At 43.1% G+C, this 22,139-nt stretch overlaps 1 protein-coding gene across 1 annotated transcript in view; it reads left to right on the top strand.

Moving 5' to 3' along the window:
• Positions 1–10,919, top strand: part of PIP5K1C (phosphatidylinositol-4-phosphate 5-kinase type 1 gamma) — a 476,610-nt gene extending 465,691 nt beyond the window's left edge. Inside the window, exon 19 of the mRNA XM_082248247.1 lies at positions 10,391–10,919. Coding sequence (XP_082104373.1) covers positions 10,391–10,393 — 3 coding nt within the window. The 3' untranslated portion in view covers positions 10,394–10,919. The remainder of the gene's footprint in view (positions 1–10,390) is intronic.
• The last annotated feature ends 11,220 nt before the right edge of the window (positions 10,920–22,139 follow it).

A 22,139-nucleotide genomic window follows, 5' to 3' on the forward strand; every position in this document is an offset into this window, starting at 1 on the left:
TTGACACCTGGCTTACAACAGCCAAGCCGGCAAGCCATCGAACGTAAAGGCGGACGGGAGATCCTCCCCAGAGAGAAGAAACCCAAGGATGCGTCAGCGGCAAGCCTGACCAGGTCGGCGTACCAAGCTCGGCAAGGCAAGTCCGGAGCCACGAGAATGACCAAAATCCCTGCCACCTCGATCCTGCGAAGGATTCTTGGCAGCAACAGGAGAGGAGGAAAGGCCAGACAGCAGCCGAAACTGACCTCTGCCCATCCGCGAGCAATCTCGCACGACCATACCGGCGTCAGCCTTGCACAGGTGACCATGCCAAACATCTTAGCATCGAACATGTTGAACCTAGTAAATGTTCTTGCCCATGACAGAACCCATGAGGCCACCATTGCACCCGCCAGAGGGTCCCGGGAGCGGGCCACGACCTCTGCACTATCCTGTAGATGCGATGCCAACAGGCCCATGTCCGGAGTGCCCCCAAACGAAGGCACAACTGCTGGAATGACTCTGGATGAAGGGACCATTGCCCTGCATCCAGGGCTTGTCGACTGAGGCAAACCGCCTACCAATCGTTTTGTTTCTCCCCTGGAAAGGGAACAGTGGATAGAGCTGGAACAAGGCGCTCTGCCCAACAAAGAAACATCACTTCCAAGGCAGCAAGGACACTTTTGGTGCCCCCATGGTGAATGACACAAGCCACGGTCGCGGCGTAGTCATTGAAAGTGCATCGGACAGCTGCAGGTGCCCGATCCAGTGAACTAGACAAAGCTGGATCGCTCTCAGCCCCAGGACAATAAGCGGTAACCTGGATCCTCCAGGTACCATACTCCTGAAGCAGAAAACCTGCTGAGGACTCCTCCCCACCCGGACAAGCTTGCATCCGTGGTGACAATTTTCCAGTAGACGGGGAGGAAGGATTCCAGAGCAAGACTCCCCGGGCCCCCGGCCCAGCCGGATCCGCAAGTCCAGAGAGTTTGGATTCCATTCGCCTTCGAGAAGGAGTGCCTCCTGGGGGATCCCCAGAGAGATTGAGTGAAAAGGACCGTCTTGAAAAACAACACCATCAGTCCCAGAACTTGCATGCAGGTCCAAAGGGAAGACCATGTGCGGAACAGCAACAGTCGACCGCAGTCTAAAGTTCCAAGAGTTTTGACCCCGGAGGGAGAAACACCCTGACCGAGGACGAGTCCAAAGTCCAGTCTCATGGAAAGGACCAGGGATGATTTCTGAAGGTTCAGAACCCACCTGAACTCAACCAGAGTTCCCACAGTGACAACCAACTTCGTTGTAAGCACCGTAGGGGACTCCAAACGGAGAAGCAGAGCGGCCAGGAAACCAGGGCCGATACGCCCGCTGCCGCAACAGCGCTAGGACAGGAGCCAACACCGTCATGAAGACCCTAGCAGCATAAGCGCGACCAAAGGGTAATGCCACAAACCAAGAGATCCTTCCCCACGGCAAAAAACGGAGAACCTGTAGCTTTCCAGAACATAACAGGACGTGAAGGTAAGCAGCTTGATGTCTATGGAGGCCAGGAAGCACCCTGATGTAGAGAAGCCACCACCGTGCGAACCAATACTAAATTAAATTTGTGATCTGCACGGAATCAACAAAGGACCAGTAGGTCCAGCTTGTTGAACCAGAGCCTGAAATGCCCCACAGAGTGCCTGTAAGCGATCCGGAGACAGCCGTACATTGGAAGGGAAAAATCTTACTGGAAATAACCGGATCGAAACTCGATCTTGCAACTGGACCGCATGACCTCCTAAACCCAGTCAGCCTGGGATCCGGGCCAGCCGCAGGTCCTCGACCCCCTAGATGGGAGAGGAAGCCCCTTCAGGCCGAGTAGGCCTTGTCCGCAGGTCTGGAAAAAACCAAACCCATGTACGCCAGACCAGGGTCGTCTCTAACCCACGCGGAAGTCAGGAAGGACTTTGCCACATCGACTGTCCCCGAGGGATGAAGAAACTGTTTGTGAGCTGAAAGGGAGGAACCCTCGACTGCGACGAAGGCCCTCACCCTTGACAGCCTGTGTCATCCAGGGCAGCGCCAAACAGGCGATCCCCCTGAAAAGGGAGATCCATTAAGACCTTCCTAGAAGTTTGATCCGCAGATCAACACTCCAGTCAAGTAGACTCCGGTCAACCACCACCAAAAACGACAAAGTGTTACACAAGGGAGCCTCGACCAGCTCGACATCGCAAACAAAATGCAGCCCCTGCGCCAACTGGTCCAACAGCTCTCCCAGGGCAAGAGGGACATTCCCCACACCAAATTGCAGTGTTGGGATTCCGCCCATCAAGCAGAGCCAGTGTGGCAAGGGCAAACATAAACACTGTTTGAAGTGCAGCTACGCCAAGTCCTTAAAGGATGAGGATTCCTCCACCGGAACAACGGTAGTCCCATTCAGCTGGAGACCGTACGTCCACCAAAGGCGGAAACAGTTCTCTGTACCAGAGACTCCCCCAAAAGGGCAACGGCTAAAGGCCGCTTACACACCCCAGGGGAACGTCTCAGACGGTCCCCTCCTACACGAGCAGCCAGCAAAATGAGCATCTCCGGGAGGCATGTGAGTGCCAGATGCCACCTGAGCCCTAGGAGCAGCCGTCGCTGCGACCCCCATATTGCAGGGTGCCACGCACCGAAAACAGCCAGTGCGTCCACCAGCGCCTGTCGCGGCAGGGAAGGTGGAAATGTCATCCTCATCATCCGAGAAGACAGGGCGCGAGGTAACAGACCCGGCAGGGAGGCCCTCGTCTGCGGCGGCTGAGCCAGACTCAGGCTCCGAGACATCAGAAGAGGCAGGGGTAGGTCGAGAAACGTTTTAGCGCACCAGTGTTAATTTTGGCAGCAAATTTCAATTTAGTTTTAGTCTTAGTCTTAGGACTAAAATGGCATTTTAGTTTTAGTCCTATTTTAGTCTTCTGCAAGTGTTTTAGTTTTAGTCGTATTTAGTCGACTAAAACTCCAGTATATTTTAGTCGACTAAAACGTCCTACATTTTAGTCGACTAAAACTCATTTTAGTCATCTATAATCAAATGGGTGTAGTTCAATTGTAATTTGTAATGCATTATTTAAGCATTTCTCTACAATTTCTGCTGGTCCTGGAGTGAAAAATCGAATATGTTATTATTTATGCTTTGAGCATGCACCAGTGTTAATTTTTGGCAGCAAATTTCGATTTAGTTTTAGTTATAGTCTTTTGACTAAAATGCCATTTTAGTTTTAGTCGTATTTTAGTCTTAAGACTAAAATGCCATTTTAGTCTTAGTCGTATTTTAGTCATCTGAATTGTGTTAGTCGACGAAAACGTTTTAGTCGACGAAATTAACACTGTAGCGCACCTACCACCACCTCCCGGGCACAAATGCGTCCCGAACTGCCGAAAAGGCATAGACGGACAGTGGAGATCCGGAAGGCCCTGCGGCCTCCGTGAGGGGGTCAGGTGGGAAAAAATGGCCTGCAGGGTCCGTACTGAACCTGAGGAACCCGCCAGCAACTTTAAAAAATTTTTTTTTAAATTACATGCTTTTTTTTTTTTTAAACTGACATCCGATGCAGGAAGAGAGAGGGTGTACCCTCCGGTACTGCCCATAGGCGTAGCCAGAACTTTTTCCTGCCTAGTGTCCTACTCATGTAGGGGGCAGTATAACGCTACTAATATGAATCAGAGAGAACTGCGTCTGTCAATGAACGATAGAGAAAGTTAGATTTTATTTCCATCATTGACACTTTCAAAATTAATGAAAACAAAAAAATGGCATCTGCAAAAGTTTGGGCACCCTGCAGAATTTATAGCATGCACTGCCCCCTTTGCAAGGCTGAGACCTGCCAGTGTCATGAATTGTTCTCAATCATCATTTGGGAAGACCAGGTGATGTCAGTCTCAAAGGTTTTAAATGCCCAGACTCATCTGACCTTGCCCCAACAATCAGCACCATGGGATCTTCTAAGCAGTTGTCTAGAAAACTGAAACTGAAAATAGTTGACGCTCACAAAGCTGGAGAAGGCTATAAGAAGATAACAAAGCGTTTTCAGATGTCAATATCCTCTGTTCGGAATGTAATTAAGAAATGGCAGTCATCAGGAACAGTGGAAGTTAAAGCAAGATCTGGAAGACCAAGAAAAATATCAGACAGAACAGCTCGCAGGATTGTGAGAAAAACGATTCAAAACCCACGTTTGACCGCACAATCCCTCCAGAAATATGTGGCAGACACTGGAGTTGTGGTACACTATTCCACTATAAAGAGATACTTGTACAAATATGGTCTTCATGGAAGAGTCATCAGAAGAAAACCTCTTCTACGTCCTCACCACAAAAATCAGCGTTTGAACTTTGCAAATGAACATATAGACAAGCCTGATGCATTTTGGAAATAAGTTCTGTGGACCGGTGAGGTTAAAATTTAACTTTTTGGCCGGAATGAGCAAAGGTAAGTTTGGAGCAGAAGGGGCACAGAATTTAATGAAAAGAACCTCTGTCCAACTGTTAAGCATGGGCGTGGATCAATCATGCTTTGGGGATGTATTGCAGCCAGTGGCACAGGGAGCATCTCACGAGTAGAAGGGAAAATGGATTCAATAAAATTTCAGCAAATTTTGGATGGTAACTTGATGCCATCTGTGAAAAAGCTGAAGTTAAAGAGAGGATGGCTTCTACAAATGGATAATGATCCTAAACACACCTTGAAATCCACCGGGGATTACATCAAGAGGCGTAAACTGAAGGTTTTGCCATGGCCTTCACAATCTCCTGACCTCAACATAATTGAAAATCTATGGATAGACCTTAAAAGAGCAGTGCGTGACAGACAGCCCAGAAATCTCAAAGAACTGGAAGACTTTTGTATGGAAGAATGGGCAAAGATACCTCAAACAAGAATTGAAAGACTCTTGGCTGGCTACAAAAAGCGTTTACAAGCTGTGATACTTGCCAAAGGGGATAGTACAAGATATTAACTCTGCAGGGTGCTCAAACTTTTGCAGACACCATTTTTTTGTTTTCTGTTATTTTGAAAGTGTAGATGACAGAAATAAAATCTAACTTTTGTTGACATATTATAAGAATGTCTAATCTGTAATGATGCCTTTTGGAGATTTTTCCATCTTTCCTTGGCTTCTTTATGCACATTAATACAAATTTTTACCTGGGGTGCCCAAACCTTCGATCCCCACTGTATTTGATCACCTGTGCGATTTTTATTTTTTGCGCTATAAACAAAAAAAGAGCGACAATTTTGAAAAAATCTCAATATTTTTCACGTTTTATATGAAATTCCCCAAAAAAAATGTAAAAATCAAAATTGTTTAACATTTTAGGCCAATTTGTTTTCTGCTACATATTTTTGGTAAAAAAAAAATCGCAATAAGCGTATTTTGATTGGTTTGCGTAAAAGTTATTGCGTTTACTAACTACGGGAAAGATTTATGTCATTTTTATTGTTTTTTTTAGTAATGGCGGCGATCTGCGATTTTCTTTTGCGGGACTGCGACTTTGCAGCTGGCAGATTGGACCCCTGACTGACATTTTTGACACTTTTGGGGATACCAGTGACATTACTACAGTAATCAGTGCTATAAATATGCACTGTTACTGTAAAAATGACACTGGCAGGGAAGGGGTTAACTTTACTGGTTATCAAGGGGTTAAGTATATCCCTAGGGGCGTGATTCTAACTGTGTGGGGCGTGGCTTGTGATGTAATCACAGAGAAATACAATCCTACATAGCAGGATCACATAGCCTCTGTGATTACTTTAGTGAGAATGACAGACTGCTGTGTTTACATCAGAATTCTGTCTTTCTCCTGCGGGAGATCGCGAGTGGCCAGCGGCCATTAGAGCTGCTGGTCACACGCGCTGGCTCCCCAGGGAATGAGCGGGGGAGGGAGCGCGCCCCCGGCGGTGCGCGCTCGCCCCCTACAGGCTCGTGGGGAGCGACGTACCCCTATATCACTTTGCCAGTAACCTGCCGCAGTTAATAGTCATGAGGTGGTCGGCAAGTGGTTAAACGATCACCTTGTAAAACAACCTTTTCAGTTTAAAAAGTAAATGAATGGCAAAACATTTGTATATAGATATATAAAAATTATAAATACCTTTTTTCCCTTTTTTATAAGTTATCACATTTCCTCTCCTCAGCTGCATAAGAGCTGGGTGGAAGAGAAGCAGCAGCACACCGAACTTCCCAGTGAATGGCTGTGCAGTGGGGTGTGTCAGGACTGATCATTGGAGGATGGTACACTGAGTTCCCAGCATAGCTACAGAACTGAACATGGTGTGCTCTCTCCTGCTTAGTGTGGTCAGTTTTTAATAGTAAAGCAGAGGGGCTGGCAGGAACACCAGGTATTTCACATAAAGGAAGCATTGTATTGAGAACAGGATGCTTTCTCATACAAGTACATGGTAAGGCAGGTACAAACCAGGAATATGAAGTGTTGGGGTAACAAACGCTTTAAGTTATTATACAGATTAGAAAATGTAATTGATCAGCACTTTCCTTTCTGCTGTGTACTGGGGGGAGAAATTATCTTATTATTTATTGTTTTTATTTCTGCTTTGGTCGTTTCTTCCACCATGTTGTTCTTGGCTCACAGATCAGGTGTGCCCCACCCTCCTCCTGCTAAGTAGATATGATGGCACCTCTTTCTCTTTCTTCCCTTCTGTCCTTATCCTTTGTTGTTTTTTCTTTTCTATCATTATTATATTATCCCTCTTCTGCCTTCCAAGGCAGCTGATCAAAGAGAGATCTGTTTTATCAGTTTTTTTTATCTGGCTGTAACAGCCAGGGAAAGACACCTCTGAAACTGGAAGTTGGGAAATTCCCAGTGGTCCCAGGCTCCCAGGTGCAATGGGAGGGCGGAGAATGGTGGCAAGCAGGGAGGGTGGAGGCTTGTAAAAGTGATCAGGCGGCTGTAGAGCCACCCAGTTCACCTTTACACAAAAGCCGATAATTTGCTGAAAAAAGCAAAAGCAGGATCATAGCTGCAGCCATGTTCCTGGTATAACCATTAAATGGTTAATTTATTTTGTGGTTAATTGTAAATTCTGTACCCAGCATAATTAGCATCTCTTAATGCAATGGTCAATATTCTATTTATTTTGTTTGGTAGTGTGTGTGTAATATATATATATATAGATAATATATATATACACATACATACACACACTATGTTACCAAAAGCATTGGAACACCTGCCTTTACACCCACATTAACTTTATTGGCATTCCAGTCTTAGTCTATAGGGTTCAATATTGAGTTGGCCCACCCTTTACAGCTGTAACAACTTCAACTCCTCTGGGGACGACGTCGACAAGGAGGAGTGTATCTATGGTAATGCTTGATCATTCTTCCAAAAGCGCATTTGTAAGGTCAGGGACTGATGTGGACTAGAAGGCCTGGCTCTCAGACTGCACTCTTTTTCATCCCAAAGGTGTTCTATTGGGTTGAGGTCACGACTCTGTGAAGGCCAGTCAAGTTTCTCCATCCCGAACTCAATCATCCATGTCCTAATGGACCTTGCTTTGTGCACTGGTGTGCAGTCATGTTGGAACAGGAAGGGGACATCGCCAAACTGTTCCCCCAAAGTTGGGAGCATGAAATTGTCCAAAATGTCTTGGTATGGTGACGCTTTAAGACATGGGTGTCCAACCTTTTGGCTTCTCTGCGCCACATTGAGTGTAGAGAAATTTTCTCGGGCCGCATATAAAATATATACTATAGTTAAGGTATATAAGTAATAAAATGCTGCAGCGCCCTTCCCGCGCCGCCGCGCCACCCCCCGCACTAATTTAACACAACTAGAGGACGATCAAATTAAATGGAATCAGTATACAGAGGTCTACTTCTTCTGAGAGATATTAAAGGAACACTCTAACCACCATAACTACTTCAGTGATTTGAAGTGGTCCTGGTGGTAGGAGTCAGAAACACTACACATGCTTCCCCCCACTCCCTCCCCTCCGAGGCAGCCTCTGCCTACCATTAGTTGGAAGCCGCTGTGGCCGTTCCCTCGACCCGACTTCCTTCCTCCCCAGCAAAAAAAAAGTTGTCAGGGGGTAGTGGGCCGCATTGCCTGCGGTTCCGGGCCGCAGGTTGGACATGCCTGCCTTAAGATTTCCCTTCACTGGGACTAAGGGGCCAAGCCCAACCCCTGAAAAACAACCCCACCTCATAATCCCACCTCTACCAAATAACTTGGACCAGTGCACAAAGAAAGGTTCATAAAGACAGGGATGAGTTTTGGGGTGGAGGAATTTGACTGGCCTGCACAGAGTCCTGACCTCAAACTGATAGAACACCTTTGGGATGAATTAGAGGGGAGACTGTGAGTCAGGCATTCTCGCCCACATCAGTGCCTGACCTCACAAATGTGCTTCTGGAAGAATAGTCAAACATTCCCATAGACACACTCCTAAACCTTGTGGACAACCTTCCCAGAGGAGTTGAAGCTGTTATAGCTGCAAAGGGTAGGCCAACTTAACCTACTGAATAAAACTGGTATGCCATTAACCACTTAAGCCCCGGAAGGTTTTACCCCCTTTCTGACCAGGGGGTATTTTGCGATTCGGCACTGCGTGACTTTAGCGGACAATTGCGCAGTCGTGCAACGCTGTACCTAAACGAATTTGACGTCCTTTTTTTCCCACAAATAGAGCTTTCTTTTGGTGGTATTTGATCATAGTTACATAGTTACATAGTAGGTGAGGTTGAATAAAGACAATAGTCCATCCAGTTCAACCTGTGTAGGTGTGTGTGGCTGTAATCATCTCACATACCCCTGAATGTTCTGATCCTTGAGATGTAAGTCTAAGAGTCTTTTGAAAGCCACCATACTACCCGCAGAAACCACCTCTTGTGGTAGAGAATTCCACAATCTTGTAGCCCTAACAGTAAAGAACCCCCCACGTTGCCTGAGGTTAAAACGCTTCTCCTCTAATCGCATTGTATGCCCTCGAGTCCTCATGCAATCCCTTCTACTGAACAGCTTTTTTTCTAAGCTGGGATCCCCATTAAGATATTTATAAATTGCTATCATGTCCCCCCTCAGACGTCTCTTCTCCAGGGAGAATAAATCGAGCGATTGTAGACGCTCTTCATAGTCAAGGTCCTCCAATCCCCTAATTAGTTTAGTTGCCCTTCTCTGGACTTTCTCCAGCTCCAACACATCCCTCCTGAGGACTGGCGACCAGAACTGGACAGAATACTCCAGATGCGGTCGGACCAGAGTTTTATAAAGTGGAAGGATTATAGTCTTATCTCTGGAATACATCCCTTACTTTATGCATGCCAATATTCTGCTGGCTTTGGCAGCTGCCGCTTGACATTGCATGCTGTTGCCTAATCTATCATCAACCAAGACTCCCAGATCCTTCTCCATTTTTGATTCCCCAAGGGTTCCCCTCCTCCTAAATCACCTGTGCGATTTTTTGATCATGCGCTATAAACAAAAAAAGAGCGACAATTTTGCAAAAGTAACAATATTTTTCACATTTTTTTATATGAAATTCCCCAAAAAAAATTTAAAAATCTAAATTTTTTTAATTTTTGGCCAATTTGTTTTCTGCTACATATGTTTGGTAAAAAAAATCACAATAAGCGTGTTTTGATTGGTTTGCGCAAAAGTTATTGCATTTACTAACTAAGGGAAAGATTTTTGAGAGTAGTGGCAGCGATCTGCGATTTTTTTTGCAGGACTGCGACATTGCGGCGGACAGATCGGACCCTTGACTGACATTTTTTACACTTTTGGGAATACCAGTGACATTACTGCAGTAATCAGTGCTATACAAATGCACTGTTACTGTAAAAATTACACTGGCAGGGAAGGGGTTAACTTTATTGGGGAAGGAGGGGTTAAGTGTGTCCCTAGGGGCGTTTCTAACTGTGCAGGGATGTGGCTGTGTGTGTAACAGCACAGATAAACGGTCCTACATAGCAGGACCGTTAGATCTGTGCTTTTACACAGGGAAGAGTGACAGGCTGCTTTGTTTACATTAGCCGCCTGCCTTTCTTCATTCACAGCGGACAATCGCGAGTGACCGGCGGACATCGGGTCCGCCGGTCACACGCGGGGAGGTGTCCGTATATGAGCCGGGGCGGGAGCGCGCCTCCAGCGGCGCGCGCTCGCCTGCTATTGGCTCCCAGGCTAATAAATAATATTTCAGACAACTGTTTCCCTATGTTGTGGAACAAGCACAAAATTATTTTTGGTCAAAGGGTAAAAACCTATATCTGGCTATGGTCTAGAGTCAAATTATGTTTCAGGCAAATGCACAGCTCCCATTTGTCCCTTTGGACTGATATATGTAACCTTAGAAACAAATACTTTTTTAATTAAATGCTTGAAATATTTGTTAATCTATATGATGGTTTGATTTTGTGTTTTTCAGTAATTACTATGCAGATCTTTTAAGATGAATATACCGTTACCTCCATGTCAACCTACCCTCCAGGAGTAAACAGATGAAGTCAAGGTCATCAGAGTTGTGATCAGTCTGTACTTCCTGGATCATACTATCCATCTAAAATGTACTAAACTGGCAGGGCCATGCTGCCAATGAAGCCAATTGAAGCAGCCATCTCAGGCAGCAATAATGGAGGCACAAGAGGGTTTTTTGCCAGGATGGGGTGGGCAGAGGCAAAAATGGTCACCCTGGTCAGCATCCACCCTTGGCATGGCCCTGTAAACTGGTATGCTTATGTGGTTAGTGTTTGGATTAAAATCTCCCTCTTCCAAAAAGGTGAACAATCAATCCACCAATGCACTGTAAATGCAAGTTCTAACATTTGGTTTTATTTTAGGAAAATGGATTCTGCTGCTACTACGGTTTGAGAGCTGATGGATGACACTCCACTATTACATATTTAGATGACAGAAAGCCATTGAAATGGTTGTTTTATTGTGTTACAACTTTGGTTGCATACAGTATTATAAAGGCATTATTTAATTTGCATGTATGTTTTTGTGTATAATATTTATTTTCATTCCTTTATGACAATGTTATTGTTTTATTTATATAAACATGTACAACTTGTAAATTACAAGTTATGATTTAGGGTAACGTTTTAGACCAAATACAGTCAGTTTTTGTTATCAAAGTGTCTGTAATAATTTAGTTATCCGTACTCCTTACACTGCCATTTAGATTATTTTTGTTGAATCTTCTATAGTCTTCAAATGCACACTGGAAAAGAGACATGAACACAACCAATTCTTACTAACAAGCCGACAATCGGCCGATCGGACGTTGGCCGAAAATTCACGGCCAACAATCGGTGCGTGTGTACGAGGCTTAAGATTATGAGTGACACTCTGACTGAGGAACCATTTTTTTTAAAGTGCAATACTATGCAATGTACCAACCCTTTCTAGGACAGACCATGTGCAAATCTAGTTTTCATTCGATAATTTGATACGTCAGCAGAAAAAAATAAGGTTAATTATGATATATCACTCCACATTCCCCTCCTTAACATTACATGGAAGGGGAAAGCTAGGTGGGATTTTTTAAGCTACTAAATATTGTTTAGATTATGCTATGTGTATGGGAACATGTGAAAAATATGAACTAATTTGGCTGCAAAAGTTGAAATGTACTTTAACCACTTCAAGTCCAGACACTTTCACCCCCTTTCAGTCCAGGCCAATTTTCAGCTTTTAGCACTATCACACTTTGAGTGACAATTACTCAGTCTTTCAACACTGTACCCATAAGAAATTTTTATCATTTTTTTTTTGAGACCAAGAGAAAATTTTGAAAAATAAATATTCATTCTTCATAAATTCAAAATGTATTCTCCTCCATTTTTTGGGTAATAATAAACCCAAAACATTATAAATACTTTTTTCCTTTTTTTTTTTATAAGTGATCACATTCCCTCTCTTCTCAGCTGCATACAATTTTATTTAGTCTGTGTGAAAGATAGAGATCCTAAAAAGTATGGGATATATATTTGAAAATGAATCAGTTGAGACCCGAAAATGCCAGATGCTGTACTGACATATTGCAGTGATCAGGATGCCGGTATGGGGTATGGCAGTGATCAGGGCATTGGTATGAGGTAAAGCTGTGATCAGGACACTGGTAGGGCAAATGGGGTATGGCAGTGATCAGGACACTGGTAGGGCATATGGGGTTATCAAGCCGCTGGTATGGCAGTGGTCAGGATGTTGGTATGGTGGTGTTATTGTGAGCATGGGGACAGATGACAGGTGCTGGCTGCATTTTTTATTATGACTATACTGGGACAGTGATCAGGGACTCTGGGGCAGGCTTGCACTGCGGCCTGCGAGTGTGGATGTACCCTGAAACGCTGCTGTATGCTCACAGACTGCAACATCAGTTCTCTCTGCTCTCACAGTGAGAGCAGAGAGAACTGATGTTTACTCTCAGTTTGCATTGTTTACTATGTGCCTGCTGTGATTGGACACATCAATCACATGGTAATACACCATGTGATCACCCGGACAACGGTAATGACACACGGATCGCTGGGCTCTCGGATGCGTGCTCTGAGCTACCGATGTAGGGTGACGTACGGGAACAGTAACCCACATCGGCACTGATTCATGCCCCCCATCTATAGGTTATGGGCGGACAGGAAGCCGTTAAAGAACACCTAAAGCCAACATATTAAAAAAATAAATAAAAATTTGACTCAGGAATGGTTAAAACCTTTTGTCAATTTTTTTTTTTTTTTTTGCCATTTGTGTCCTATTGGTGAGATTTACCAAAGTGAGGGAGTTGTTGCTGGAACACATGTCCACATTGAGAGAATTCCTCATCAGTTCTGGTGGCAGCTCAACATCTTGAAGTTTTCCAATGACAATGGTTACTAGGACAAACAGAGAAAATAAATCTCTCTAATAAGGGCGCAAATTACAGGGGTTCTAACCCCTCACCGCTATCCAAAAAAATAAAAAATAAATTTTGCTTTTAGAAACAAATTGCTTAAAGCAGAACTAAATTGAAAAAGAGCAAGTTCCGCTCTTCCTCCTTCTCCTCCCTTCCTCAGCCATCTTTGGAATATTTTTTGGGGGTACTCGTTTCCCCTCCTGCTCAAACTGATCAGAATTTCTCCCTCCATCCACCCCTGCTGATGATCATTGGACAGGTCAGTGTTTGTTTATTAAAAGTCAGCAGCTACAGTTTTTGTAGCAGCTAACTTTTAATTTCTGCAGAAGTAACTAAGGCCCTCTTTAACTTCAAGTTAGGCAGAGAAGTCGAGGCTTTGGTACAGACCTGACATAGGATCCAAAGGGCTCCACAGGGACACAGACACTGATATGAAAAGCTACACAGGAACCTCCGAGAACTACAAGTCTGCAACTCAAAACTGTTACCTTACACCGGGTCAGGTTCATACTAAGAGGTTAGGGAAAGTTCTGGAACCTAATTTTGAACACCATCATTTACCTTAAAGTGGTTTTCTACTTTTGCAACTAAATTGGGAGAACATCCATAAAATTAAAAATTGCAGCTTACCTTTTTTAGATTCTCTATTCTAGACCCTCCAGCAAGAAAAAATCCTGGGTAGTTCTCTTTGTTTATGAGGGGGCTGGGCAGCTGTGTTTGCCATAATTAACACTATCTGTACTGTGCAGGCAGATCTTCACTATCAATTGTAGAGGCTCCATGGTCTATAATTTTTATCATAGGTGTGTTTTAACCGCTTCAGCCCCGCCCACTGCAGTTTTACTGCAGCAGGCAGGCACTCCTGGGCAAAGTGACGTAGTACTACGTTGCTCGGTCAGGAAACTGTATGGCTGCCAGCCACTCACAATCCCCCGCAGCAGAGAGAGAAGGACAGACGGTTGATGTAAACACAGCTGTCTGTCATTCTCACTGAAGTGATCACAGAGGCTATGTGATCCTGCTATATAGGATCGCATGTCTCTGAAATTACTTCACAAGCCACGCCCCTCCACAGTTAGAATCACGCCCCTAGGGACACATTTAACCCCTTGATCACCAGTACAGTTAACCCTTCCCTGCCAGTGTCATTTTTACAGTAACAGTGCATATTTTTTGCACTGATTACTGTAGTAATGTCACTGGTACCCCCAAAAATGTCAGTTGGGGGTCCAATCTGTCCGCCGCAATGTCGCAGTCCGGCAAAAAAAATTGCAGATCGCCGCCCTTACTATTAAAAAAAAAAAAACAAACAATAAAAATGACATAAATCTTTCCTGTAGTTAGTAAATGCAATAACTTTTGCGCAAACCAATCAAAATACGCTTATTGCGATTTTTTTTTTTACCAAAAATATGTAGCAGAAAACAAATTGGCCTAAAATGTTAAAAAATTTTGATTTTTAAATTTTTTTTGAGAATTTTAATATAAAAAATGTGAATAATATTGTTACTTTTTAAAAATTGTTGCTCTTTTTTTGTTTATAGCGCAAAAAATAAAAATCGCACAGGTGATCAAATACCACCAAAAGAAAGCTCTATTTGTGGGAAAAAAAATAAGTAAATTTTGTTTGGGTACAGCGTCGCACAACCACACAATTGTCCATTAAAGTCACACAGTGCTGAATCGCAAAATAGGGCCTGGTCATTGAGCAGCCAAATCCTCCGGGGCTTAAGTGGTTAAATGATAGAGACAGAATAGCAACCAAAAATCCTGAAAAAGTACATGATACAAATCTTACAAATCAAGTTGCAGTTCAGTGAGTAAAATAAGTAGCTGATCCCCTATCAACCAACAATAATTCTGTCTCCCACAGCCTGGATACAGTATGTGTTAATGTGGTACACAGATTAGTTCTGTCAATTTAGAAAGGTGCTCCTAACAACAACTTGTTATGTGTTTAAAAGACACCTGTCCCATTTAAATTAGGGTACATGGAAAAATGGGAGCAGCATCTCAACGAGACCCTTGAACTTGATGAATGGCATTCGTTAGCTCAAGCAGCTTTGAGGTCTCTCATTAATACTTCCATTATTGAGGCAAACTACAAAGAGTTACTACGATGGTACATGGTACCGGTTAGACTGGTGGCAAATGTCCCTGGATCTTCTCTACGATGTTTTAGGGGTTGTGGTCAGGAGGGAACAGTGTTCCACATATGGTGGCAGTGCCCCGAAGTGATGCGATTTTGGATCAGAGTATTTAACGTCATCTTTTCCCTCACACAAGTTAATCTGATCAAATCCCTGAAACATGCTTTACTGGGCAGCAAGGTGGAGGAGACCCCTGAGACATCTGAGACGACTCATCACTTATATATTTGTGTCTGCTAAAATCATCATCGCCAAGTCCTGGAAGTCCGCAGCCATACCTTTTCATCAACTTAAACACAAGTTCTCTTGGATTATGATAAATAAATGTTTATTGGCAATGTCAAATTATAAAATGAATGGGGTTTGAGAATGTGTGGAACCTATGGACCAAATATCTGACTACTGATTCCAGGACCCTAACCATTTAGAGAGTTTTCTAGTCAATGAAGGTTGGAGCACTGAGTCCCCCACCCCTCCTTCCCCCTTCTCCTTTCTTTGTCCCCCTTTCTTCTCCTCTATTTTGCCCTTCTGGCCTTTCTTCTCCATTTGTAACTACGCATTCTCCTATTGCAAACTCGGGGAACAGGCTTGTTCCAGGGGTTCACTTAACATGACTGTCTCCCCATGAAGGAGGCCGACAGCCATTATATATTTGGAAAGTGAACTCCAGGCTCTTAGTGGGGAACACATTTTCTACTACATTTACACATGATATGGAAAGCATGCTCTTATGTAACTTATTAAGCGAATACTGCCTTCAGTCTGGAAACAGACTGCAATATGGTACAACAAATATGAAAACATACACCTGTTACAGGAGTGTGTTATGCTAAATAAAAATATTGGCATTCTCATCTTGACTTTGGAATTAACCGTACTTAGGTACCATCTTTATGTTTTAAGTGTTCGCCTTATGCATACACTTTGTCCAATAGAGATTCCACTTACGTGTTAATTCTCCTGTCTTCGGATAACAATTAGCGACATGTTTATCTTTTACCTTTTTGTCAAAATCTTTAATAAAAAGATTGAAACAGAAAAGACACCTGTTCACAGAATCTCTTTCTTCTATTCAAACCCACCATCCTGGGTAAGACCAAAGAGCTGTCAAAGGACATCAGGGACAAGATTGTAGACCTGCACAAGGCTGGAATGGGCTACAAGACCATCAGCAAGAAGCTTGGTGAGAAGGAGACAACTGTTATAGTGATTATTCCCAAATTGGAAAAATACAAAATTACCATCAGTCGCCTTTGGTCTGAAGCTCCATGCAAGATTTTGCCTCATGGGGTAAGGATGATCATGAGAAAAGCCCAGAACTACACAGGAGGAGCTTGTGAAAAATCTCAAGGCACTTGGGACCACAGTCACAAAAAAAACTATTGGTAACACAATACGCCACTATGGATTGAAATCCTACAGCGCCCGCAAGGTCCCCTTCCTCAAGAAGGCACATGTACGAGCCCATCTGAAGTTTGCCAATGAACGTCTAAATTATTCAGAGAAAGATTGTGAGAAAGTGCTGTGGTTAGATGGGACCAAAAATGAGCTCTCTGGCATTAACTCAACTTGCTGTGTTTGGAGGAAGAAAAATGCTGACTATGACCCTAAGAACACTTTTACAGTCAAGCACAGAGGTGGAAACATTATGCTTTGGAGCCGTTTCTCTGCTAAAGGTAAAGGCCGACTTTGCCGCTTTGAGGGGCCAATGGACAGGGCCATGTATTGTAAAAACTTGGATGAGAACCTTCTTCCCAGAACACTGAAGCTGGGTCATGGATGGGTCATCCAGCATGACAATGACCAAAATCCTACCACCAAGGCAACAAAGTAGTGGCTCAAAAAGAAGCACATTAAGGTCATGGAGTGGCCTAGCCAGTCTCCAGACCTTAATTCTACAGAAAATTTTGAATTGCCAAGCAATGGCCTAGAAACCTTAAGGATTTAGCGAAGATCTGTAAAGAAGAGTGCTCAAAATGAGATGTGTGCAAACTTGGTAACCAACTACAAAAAAGCGTACCTCTGTGCTTGCCAACAAGGGTTTTTCCACCAAGTACTAAGTTGTGTTTACTTTGGGATCAAATATTTTTTTTTACTCTTTGAACTGCAACTCAATTTAAAACATTTGCATCATGTGTTTTTTTTCTGGATTTTTGGTTGATGTTCTGTCTCTATCATTTAAAATATACCTATGATCAAAATGTTAGAGCCTTAATTTCTTTGTTCACTTCTTTCTTAAGTGTGATATATCCACTACTGCAGAGTGTACTGCTATACAGAACAGATATAGTACCTATGTTGCAGAGATGAAACTCCATTGTCTGACAAGTTTACCAAACCGAACCACCTTACAGATCACCTGAGGTAAACAGAGTTCTGTCTCTTCAACACTGTATGAATTCTGTATAGCCGTTCCCTCTCTGCAGCAGCTGATTCAATACACTGTCAGCAGTGAGCACAGGAATCTCCATACACTTAGCAGCCAAATCTTGTTGCCTCAACCTCCAACATCTCCAAAATACGCCCCTTCCTAACCAATGACAACACATAGCTCCTAGTTTACCCCCGGGTCTTCTCATGTCTCGACTACTGCCACTCCCTCCTCACAGGATTACCTTTACATAGGCTATCTCCCCCCCCCCCCCCCCCTTCAAGTCCATCATGAATGCTGCTACCAGGCTCGTCCACCTTGCCAACCGTTCAGTGGTGTCTTCTACCTCTCTCTGGCAATCCCTCCACTCGCTTCTACTCACCCAACAACTTAAATTCTAACAACTTTCAAAGCCATCCACAACTGGGCCCCCAGCTACATCACCAACCTAGTCTCAAATTACCAATTTACCCGTTCCCTTCGTTCCTCTTGCTCTCTAGTTCTCTTGTCACCTCCTCCCATGCTCGCCTCCAGTACTTTTCCCAAGGCTCTTATGCTATGGAATTCTCTACCCAAATCTGTCTGACTACAGTATCTCCTACTCTGTTTGCTTTTAGACAATCCCTGAAAACCCTTCTCTTTAGAGAAGCCTATTCTGCCCCTATCTAACAACTGTACTTTTTTTTTTCTACATCAGATCATCCCCCTTAGTTATTGCCTTTTGTATCACTTGACCCTCCCTCGTAGATTTTAAGCTCTAACAAGCAGGGCCCTCTGATTCCTCCTGTATTGATTTGTATTGTAACTGTACTATCTGCCCTCATGTTGTAAAGCACTGTGCAAACTGTTGGCGCTATATAAATCATGTATAATAATAGTAATAATTGTACAGAACATAACTTAAAGAGGAGCTCCAGGCTCTGTCGGAAAAAAAGTTTAAAGTTAGCAGCTACAAATACTGAGCTGCTGACTTTTAATGTTTGGACACTTACCTGTCCACTAATCCAGCGGCGTCTTTACCCGAACGATTTTTCAGTCGGCTCTTGGGTGCTGCTGCCACCATTTTGTCTAAGGTAAACAGGCAGTGAAGCCTCACAGCTTAACAGCCGTCTCCCTACTGCACATGCGTGAAGCGCACTGCGCATGGTCAATGGCCCAGCGGCAGGGGAATTAGAAGGGGGGCCGAACTTCCAGATGACTTTGCAACAGCGAAGTCACCTGGAAGTGGGAACGGTCAAAACCAGGTACCCCCTCCCCCTTGAAAGGTGCCACAGGTGGCAGCGAAGGGGGGGGGGAGGCAAAAAGGCGGAGCTTCCCCTTTTGGGTGGAGATCCCCTTTAAGTCACAGCTCGGAGTCTTCTGGGGCTGCTGACAAGGGAGATTTTTGTAGGAAAATTACATGAAAAGAAAAAACATATATTGATACTGTATAATCTTATAGGAAAGTTGTTCTTGAATTCAATGGTCTGGCAACAGGGTCTCTTTAAATGCTAAAACAAAAGTAGTTGGCTTCAAAACAGCGTAAATACTGCTCATACCCTTACTGATCCCCACCATTTTAAACAGCGAATAACACAATGGCAATAATTCCAAAAGTTGTAGGAGTTGTTTTACATGCAATAATTATTTAATCAATCAAGATTCACCAAAATATTAAATTTACAAAAATAAATACTGTATTATTGTGACTGTATTTTTTAGAACATGTCACTATTAAAAGCCTCCTGTGCGTAAATAATTATTTATTATGATTTGTTAGTTGTTTAATCACCATCTTATTCCGCTCCTTTTTCAGCTCTCCTCAATAAACACAGGAAAACACTGTTCATACCAGCCAGCAATTAGCAATAATTTTAGGAGCAGGAACATGAACAATCATTTTTGTGGATTAACTTTTTTCATAGAAGGTCCTATAATAATACAACGCATCTCTAGAAGTTTCAGATAATCTATGCAATAAAACATTTAGTTAACTGAAACACAGAAAAAAAAAAATTATAAACTAGCAAATAGCACACCAAAATAAAATTACGAAAGGCATTTGGCTTGTGTGAGTGGGGGTAATGTGGTCAAAAGTCATTCTTTGGGTGACTTTCTACAAATCTAAACATATCAAAATGTAGGAAATATGATAAAGGGTGATTCATTGAAAAAAAACTTGCAAATAATTTATTAAGTCCAGGACACATGCAAATTCAGTCTCTAGAGAAACATGCAAATTCAGTCTCTAGAGAAACAAATCAAGCACTGGCCAGTACCTACAGATCATTATTTATTCTTAGAGTGATAGGTGGGCCTGCTAATATGTTGTGAGATATGGGAAGTTACAAGCCAGTGCATAACCCCATTGAGTTTAAGATTTGTAAAATGGAGCATATAAGGGTGTCAAGATGGTACTTTTTTTTCCTCCCCTAGGCCAGCTGGCTACCTTGTGATTCCTTCCTCCTCCCCAACACACACAGCATAATACAGAATCACATCTATTTAACCAACTTTTACAATATTATAGAAAAGTCATAATCATTCTTTGAGCCTCTGTCAAAAGGCCTGTGATCACATCAGAACCGCTTCACTTCATATGTCAAGGAGAATGCAAAAGCATAACAATTTTTGTGAAGCTTAGGAGATCAATTGCAAGTTAAGTAAACCTGTTAATGAACTCTGAGTGATCTTAGAATCATCTTAGACTGATCTCAAATGTAAACCGAATGCACCAGAGAGCATGCTGTAATTGCTTATTAATGCAAACCATAAGGACCAATCAGGTCTGTCAGTTTTTCAGGCAGACCTGATCAAACCCTCCAGTTCTCCTCTATGGAGTGGCGGATGTCAACGGATATATGTCTGTTGATACATGCCGACATACGATCCGCTAAAAAAAACAGACGTATTGGGATCCATTTACATCTGACCGCCCATAGCAGAGATTGGGCTGTGTCTGTGTCCGCTCTGCATAAGCAGAGCAGACCCATAGCAGCCATCCACCTGCTCAGCAGGGATCAGAGGACAGGTTCCCCGCTGAGCAGGCGGACTCCAACGGAGCCTGTCTCATGTGTAAGGGTCTAAAAGATGTTGGCTCAAAACCAATACTTTCGGTACTGCACTAAAACAACCAAAAACAGTGTCTGCAAATACATAATCTGTACCTTACTGACACATCAGAAACACAGAACCAGTGTCATACTGACACCAGAAACAAATCTGTAAACACAGAAACAGCACCATGTTGACTTACCAGAAAGATTTCATTTTTATTCATTTTGTGTGAGCCAACAGTGCTGATCTATGGACCAAAAACTAGACTTAGATCAGGAGTGTGTTATTTTTATGGATAGATGTATGTGTGTTTAGATGCCATTGGAAATTTATGGGCGTACACCTTATTGCGCATATACCACGTGTTGTTGAAACAATGCAGTGTACAGTAATGCAGTTTATATGTGCATTGCAATTCATATTGTGTGCTATATTAAATGTTAATATTCCTAGTACAATACTTTTTTAGGGCTTTGACAAACAGTTAAAATAATTGAGCTGCCTAATGCAATTTGCCCAGAGGCACAAAATTGTGCATAAACATGCACTGCAAGGTGTGAACAGGCCACAGAAAAATAAATAATAATGTGCATGCAACAATTTACTATTACAATCAAAGAATAGCATAACAAACTGGCTAACGTAGTAATAATAATTATTATTATTATAGGTTTGATTGTGACTATTGCAGTCAGTGCCAGGACAAGACCATCCAGTGCCCAGGGCAAAGATGTCAAAATGCAGCCCCCCTTTCATTATGTGTGAGCTTATGAGGGGGAGAGAGAGCACAGCCCTCCCTCTTCTCCTGGCTCTCTCCTCCTCTCCTTGCCACTTTCAGCACTGTTCTGACAGAAGTAGTGATGTCACTGTAACTACTCCTGTCAGCCTTATAGTAGAAGGAACTTGCAGCGCCCCAGATCCCTACAATACATGCTGCACCCTTCTGTCTACCCTTGTCCCGGCCCTGTTTGCAGTCTAAACTGTAATAATTTTTATTACAATTATTACTATAACTACAACAGACCTTAGAGCAGGCATTGGCTCTGCAGCAGCAAGAAGCAGGCAGCTGGCTGGTATAGGCCCACCTTGTGTCCTGAAGCTACATTGCGACTGCACACTGCCTGTCCCACACCCCAGTGTGACTTGCTGTCCCTGCCTGCCAGGAGTTGAGGGAACTTGCCTAGGAAGTTGAGGAACATTAGCAGCAGTTGCCAGCAAATAACTTCTTTCAAGACGGTTTTCTCGATATTAAGCACTATAAGCCTAGATAGATAAGTCTATGGCCTAGGGCTGTTGCTGCTATTAATCCTTATGGACCAGAGCCATTCCTAAATATCAGCTACTGACCTATTAACTTTCTTTAGAGGGAGGTCAGGGTGATGGAACAAAGCTTGGTTATATTGTACAGATTAGGAAAAAATATATATAAGCAGTGATGGTTTTTAAATAGTGTTAATCTACAAAATATAGAATGTGAGATCTTCCTCATGTATCATAAGACTAAACTTGTGTTTCTGATATAAAAAGGATTGTAAAGTTATTTTCATGTGAAATTAAATTTTTGTTATTATGTTGTATATTTCTATATACTTCAAAAAAGACACAAAAACTGGCTAAGGAATTAGAGTGCCCCTAAAGCCTTTTTTTTTCTTTAAAATAATAAACACATCATACACACCTGCTCTGTGCAATGGCTTGCTCTGGGGGTACTCGTGCGTGCTTATTC

Source organism: Pelophylax lessonae, assembly GCF_965119305.1.
Source record: "Pelophylax lessonae genome assembly, chromosome: 1".
Lineage (NCBI taxonomy): Eukaryota > Metazoa > Chordata > Amphibia > Anura > Ranidae > Pelophylax > Pelophylax lessonae.